Consider the following 6,901-nt stretch of genomic DNA (forward strand, 5'->3'; position numbering starts at 1 on the left):
GGATTTCTGTGTCTCATCATCTTTTACCATAAACCTGGTTTAACATGTCCCTCTTGGTTAAGCTTATCTAGGTGTCGTCCAATGTTGAGATGGTCAGTTTCCATGTGCACTTGAAATGGTTTATGGCTCCACACTCTTTACTTTGATTATTTGTATTATTAATAGTGATATTACTATTACTACATCACTCGCTTCCTGATCCTCTTCTTTTTTTGTTCTCAAATTAAGTAAAGTTAAAAAGTTTCTTCAGAGAACTTTCCCATACTTTATTAAGTAATTAATACATAATATATGATCTCAATCCTTTCAGCGGATCATGATTCTGTCTGCAGATCAAGTGTAACGTTTCTGTGTCCATACTAATTGTGATTATCATTAATTAAACCAAAACCCATTAACTAATGCCATTATTTTTCACTAGGATTTTCTTTCATATAGCTTGATACATGAGAGAGAGAGATGGATTTAGTTTTTACTTGAGGGCTTGGTGATTGGTTCTTTTCCATGTTCCCCTTTCCGGGGATTCTTCTCTTTTCCCCATGAATTTTCAAAATATCTTTTTGGGCTTTGGGCTTTGCTTTATTTTGTGGTCACTTTCTCTCTCTCTCTCTCTATCTCAAGCATGTGGGTTCCATGCTTCTGTCTCCGAAGGAAATGTAAAACATCACCCTGCTGAGTTTTTGATCTCCGGGCCTGACTTTTTTAGATGTGGTTTCTGAGCCTCAGAACACACTGCAGAGCATGTTTAGCTTAGTTCTCTGTTTCATGTCAGCATATCCATTCATTTCCTCTGCAAATCCGCCTTCTTCCAATGCCTCCCTTCTTCTAGGGTTCTCTTCCATCTGATTTCACTCTGCCAAGCTGGAGGCTCATTACTGGCTCATGAAGAATTTTACTTGAGAAAATCTTTTTCCATTATTGCAGAAGCAAAAGAAAAACAAAATGGAATCTGGAGTTAGGTTCTACTCAGTTGATGAGTTCAGATTGGACCCCAAATGGCTGATTGATCCTAAGCATCTCTTTGTTGGGCCACAGATTGGAGAGGGAGCTCATGCTAAAGTCTATGAGGGAAAGTAAGTTCGTATATTCAAACCCCATTTCCTATTTCCTATTTCCTCTCCCCAAGGTTAAATTTTTAATCTTTTCTTATTGGGAAATTGCATATCTCATGCCTGGATGTCATTTACTTTTGGATTTGTAATTATTGATTGTGTATGTTATTTACTGATTTGTAAAGCTTAACGTGTTGATTGGGCTAATTTTACATCTTAATTTGGACTTGGGTTGACCTACAGTTTCATTTCCTGCAACAATCACTAATGGGCCTGAATTATGCTTCAGTGATCTGAGTAATTGTTTTGAAATTTTTGATAGAAGTTTCTTGTTTTGTCAATCAGCTTCTAATTCTTTTTGCTGGGTTTTTTCAGATATAAAAACCAAACTGTTGCTATTAAAATTGTGCACAAGGGAGAAACTGCAGATGATATCGCCAAGAGAGAAGGGCGTTTTGCAAGGGAGGTGGCAATGTTGTCTAGAGTGCAACATAAGAACTTGGTGAAGGTGGGAATTTGGTTTAGGCTCTCGATGATTCTTATTATTGTGTCTGGTGTATGTTGTTCAAGCAAAGAGATATGTACAATATACAAAAAACTACTTGTTATATGCCAAGTTTCGAACTAGTGATGGTAAAAATTGCCACTCTGTTTCTCAACAGTTTATTGGTGCTTGTAAGGAGCCAGTAATGGTGATAGTCACTGAGCTGCTATTAGGAGGAACATTGCGTAAGTATTTGCTTAACATGCGTCCCAAATGCTTGGATAGACATGTTGCCATTGGTTTTGCACTTGATATTGCACGTGCTATGGAGTGCCTGCATTCCCATGGGATCATCCACCGTGATCTTAAACCTGGTAATAATTTGGTTTATTTTCTTTTAATAAACTAAAGTCAGATCCAGTAGACCTTAGTTTGTATCCATCGTAGTTTACGTTAATTTGCATTCTTGTGAAAATTCATGACTGGTGTTGCAACAGTATTCTTTATGGCGAGACTTCTATCTTTTTCTTTTATCTTCTTTTTGACTCGTCTAACATAAGAATTCCATGATCAAATTTGTTCTTTGTTTTATTTGCAACTGGCATGACCCTGTGTCTTTTTCAAATCCATTTTTATTGTTCTTCTCCGTTTATATGCATAGAATTTATGTTCAAAAGAACATCACATGATGGTTTGGTTTCAGATCCTCATTTTCCCAACCATTATTTTTACTTTTCACTTGTGCTTAGTTGCCTGCCATTTAATGTTAATTGGATGCCTCTATCAAATACTTATGCATTTCTTCATAACTAATCCGTAAGTCAAATACTTTTATTGGAAGAAAAATTATCACAATCAAATAACTGGTGAATATTTGTTACAATCAGTTTTAAAGGTTGCTAAGTATGTTCGTTAAGGGAGGTAGAATTGGATCTTTATGGAGTATACTGAAATAAAATGAGTGTTCACTTAGGTTGTTGTTGCATCTTACAGAGCAGTCAAAGTGAACATGGATCTAATTTGAAGACTGTACTTCCTCATCGTGTATCTTTGTGTCTTACTGGTACTGAATTGATCAGTTGTTGTGGACATATGCAATTTGATTTCCAAATCTTCATTGGTATTTAAGATTTAAATTAAGTTACAATTGTTTCAACAGTACGATATCTGATGACGATTGCTAGGAATTGATCATTTTTGTTCTCATCATACTATGTCCTTCTATCTAAGCACTGTGCTCTCCTCAAATACTGTAATATCTGCCATGTTAAAGTTCGATGATACCATTTTAAAATTTATAGTGAAATGGACAAGCTTTAATTGGTTCTTTGCTTCTAAACACACAATGTTTTGTTTGTGTTCTAATATGACATTGACCTTATGTTTGAGTCAAATGAAGTATATGACAGCACTGTTCATGCAGTTATGTGAAAACATTTCTTGATTTCCATTGCAATATAAAATAGCGTTTTTATTCATGTTCTGCTATTGACTGTTAAGCAAGTATCCTTCTATCAATTGTAAAACTTGTTACAGTGTAGGACATCTGCATAATGAATATGAAGGTCCTTTTATTTTCCTCTATATAGATAACTTGCTGTTGACTGAAGACCAGAAAACAGTCAAGCTAGCAGATTTTGGTTTAGCAAGAGAAGAATCATTAACCGAGATGATGACTGCTGAAACAGGAACTTACCGCTGGATGGCTCCAGAGGTATATTGATTAATAGATGCACTCTCTGTCTTCTCTCCATATTTATGACAATTTATGACTGATTACAGTGACAAAAATTGCAGTTGTATAGTACTGTCACACTGAGGCAAGGGGAGAAAAAGCACTACAACCATAAAGTTGATGCTTATAGTTTTGCAATTGTGTTGTGGGAGCTCTTACACAACAAAGTTCCGTTTGAAGGCATGTCAAACCTTCAGGCAGCATATGCTGCAGCCTTTAAGGTTAAAAGATCATGTGTCTATTACATCTTTTAATAAAACATTGTTTCTTATGTTTATTTGTACTACATAAAGTTGATAAGTTAAAATGTGTCTTTTGGTTTCAGAATGTAAGGCCAAGTGCAGAGAATCTTCCTGAGGAATTAGCTCTAGTTCTTACTTCATGTTGGCAAGAGGACCCAAATGCCAGACCCAACTTCACCCAGATAATCCAAATGCTCCTAAATTATCTTTACACTGTTGCACCTCTTGAACCCATGATTCCTTCAAGAATATTCAGTTCTGAGAACACTGTCTTGCCACCAGAGTCTCCAGGAACTAGCTCATTAATGGCAAAACGTGATGACACAGGGGATACACCAAGAGCGAAGGACGAAGTCAAACCTAATGGTTTTCTTTGCTGCTTTAGTCAGTGTTATTAACTTTTGAAATCAAGTCTGAGTTAAAAATGACAAAAAATATTAGATAGAATCTAGTCCAAACTGATCCTTTTGACAACTCGGTAAATGTTCAGATAAAAATACCTTTGCAATTCCAGTAAAATTTAGTTCTTTTTTCTGCAATCCCACTTGCCATGTTTTTTCATCCCACATAGATGTATGCATAGTATACCAGTTTGTTGAAGCTAATTAGTCATCCAGCATTGCTCATATTTGCACCCAGGGTTTATCCATCATGGATTATATGTTGAATTTTAATATTAGTATATTAACAAAAATAATTTTTTTAATATTAGAATATTAAAAAAATTATTTCTTTAATATACTAATATTATCCATCATGGATTATATGTTGAATTTGGTTCTTGCCAGTCCAAAGGGTACAGTGAACACATGAAATTATCAGCCTTTGTTTGTTGCATTCTTAGCCAAGGAAAGCAATGGTCGGACAAAATGATCAAAACTCAAGTATTTTGATAGCCATTGCTTGGTTAACTTGTTTGATGATTTCTATTATTCTCTTAACCAAAGTCAGTGTTTTGGTCTTCATAGATAAAGGGGGCAAGTAACAGTGTTCTTTCACAAGAATTGAAGGAGCATGACACCTTATGTTTGTTTTCATTGATATTTCTCAATTGACTCTTGTTTGATGGTGCCACTTTTGTTTGCATGATATGGTCTAGAAGCGAGTTGACTGTCACCACCAAAGAATTTTAAATTCTTGTATTATATGCCAAATTTTTGGGAAATGTGTGCAGAGAAAGTGCGACACGAGATGGAGAGAAGAAAGGTGTTCAAAATGGGGGTGACAAAACTGTCTTTTACTATATAGTTTAAAAACAAAATTTGACCTAATTTAGTTTGTGGAAATATTTTATGGCGACTGTTAAGAATTTGTATTGAAAAATATTGAGGACAATAAATGTGTTTTCATCAACAATAATGTTGGTTTAAATAGCAAATTAGTAAATCTATATCTTAATAACAACTTTTCGATCTACGTAACATAAATAAAGGATACAAAATTGAAAAAACAGCAAAAAAAATAAATAAATATTTGTATAGTATATAACTTTCCAACTAAGATATTATTTTTAAATAGAAAAAAAAATATAAATTAAGTTATATACTCTTTTTTTAGCAAGTCAAGATATTAACTTAAAATAGAACAACAAATAATATAGTTGGAATGGAAGCTAGTTGATCGTTCGGTTCATGATTGATTGGATAATCATATGAATATCATATTTGGTATTGTAACTATAAGATGCATCAAACTACCAATTAAAATTGTTTTTAACAAGCTTCACCAACATAGTTTTATGTTTCATCCATATTTATTTTGAATCCTATTATTGTTGGGCTACTCGTTTAATTACTTCCATCATATAAAATTTTTTCAAGACCTTGTGGAATAAATCAAATAAATTCATTAGAAATGTGTCTACCATACAAATGACATAATGATGATATAGAAGCTCCAAAAGAAATAATTAGAAGGTAAACGAGGAAGAATAGCAAACAAGAAAATAATGTGGTTCAATTAAAATGTTAATAAACTTTAATCTACATCCACAATAGATTTTACTATCAAATATATATTACAACTCGAAATTTACCTCTTAATTAACTCTCAATTGATAAAACTATTAATACAAGTTTCTATTTATACAAGATAATTATTGTAAGTCATGCCTAACTAGTACAGAAGACATATAAACAATGTTTTCACTATTAAGCTTGAAACATCACTTAGGCATTCTTTAGATGATACATGTAGAAGAAGAAGAAATGAAGGTCTAATGCAACCAGGCAATTATCAGAAAATCCTATAAAAGACAAACACATTGATGAAGAAAAATACACTAGTCAATACAAATGAACTTGAACCTATAGATGATCTCAAATCATCAGACAATTTGGAGAAGCCAAATGAACTATGAATTTTAACAAGATTTTAGTGCACCAATCGCTACAAATCTCCACCTTGGTTCAACATAAATCTTCTAAGTAAGAATCATTGTGTGTTTAGTTCTTTCATGGTACACTTGGTTTTTCAATAATTGTATAACACTCCTAATGTTATAATAGATGGTGACAACATGAATTAACTCTTTCAACTCTCTAAATAGACCCTTCAACTCTCTAAATAGACCCTTCAACCATAAGGCTTCCATCATTGTTTTATTAATGGCAATATACTATGCTTCAATGGTTAACAAAGTCATTACCTTTTATAGACTAATTTTACAATTAATTGCAATAATATATGCAATAAACTCATAACTTATGAGAAATTTTCTATTTACAAACACACAACATAGTCTAAGTAAACATAACCCGGGAACATTTATGGCATATCATCGAGTTCCACCATAAGTTAAAACTCTTTCAATGGGTCCCTTCCAATAATGAAGAATCCACTTAAGATCTTTTTAGTCAACTCACCTAGGATTTAACATGAACCTAGGCACTACATTAACAACATAACATATATTGGAATGACTACAAACTATTGCATATACCACAAAACCAATTTACAAACACACAACATAGTCTAAGTAAACATAACCCGGGAACATTTATGGCATATCATCGAGTTCCACCATAAGTTAAAACTCTTTCAATGGGTCCCTTCCAATAATGAAGAATCCACTTAAGATCTTTTTAGTCAACTCACCTAGGATTTAACATGAACCTAGGCACTACATTAACAACATAACATATATTGGAATGACTACAAACTATTGCATATACCACAAAACCAATAATGTTTCCATATGGAATATCATCCATATAATTATGCCCCTCCACCATTTTAGGAGATGGTTCACCACTTGTCTTATAATGAGTAGCATAAGGTATGAACATAAGTTTCAAGTTTGTCATCCTAAACTTCTCAAAAAAATTTCTGATGTAGGTCTTTTAAGATATATACAAACACTTCAAATCACATCATTTGCTTATTCAAC

At 33.3% G+C, this 6,901-nt stretch overlaps 1 protein-coding gene across 1 annotated transcript; it reads left to right on the forward strand.

The window, feature by feature from the left end:
- The first annotated feature begins 382 nt into the window (after window positions 1-382).
- Window positions 383-4,052, forward strand: LOC108331481 (serine/threonine-protein kinase STY13). Its single transcript, XM_017566187.2, has 6 exons — window positions 383-1,073; window positions 1,428-1,560; window positions 1,715-1,910; window positions 3,126-3,250; window positions 3,334-3,492; window positions 3,597-4,052. Exons 1-6 carry the CDS (start codon window positions 943-945, stop codon window positions 3,909-3,911), a joined length of 1,059 nt encoding a protein of 352 aa, XP_017421676.1. The 5' UTR covers window positions 383-942; the 3' UTR covers window positions 3,912-4,052.
- Window positions 4,053-6,901: the final 2,849 nt, after the last annotated feature.

The sequence above is a fragment of the Vigna angularis genome, chromosome 4, assembly GCF_016808095.1.
Source record: "Vigna angularis cultivar LongXiaoDou No.4 chromosome 4, ASM1680809v1, whole genome shotgun sequence".
NCBI lineage: Eukaryota > Viridiplantae > Streptophyta > Magnoliopsida > Fabales > Fabaceae > Vigna > Vigna angularis.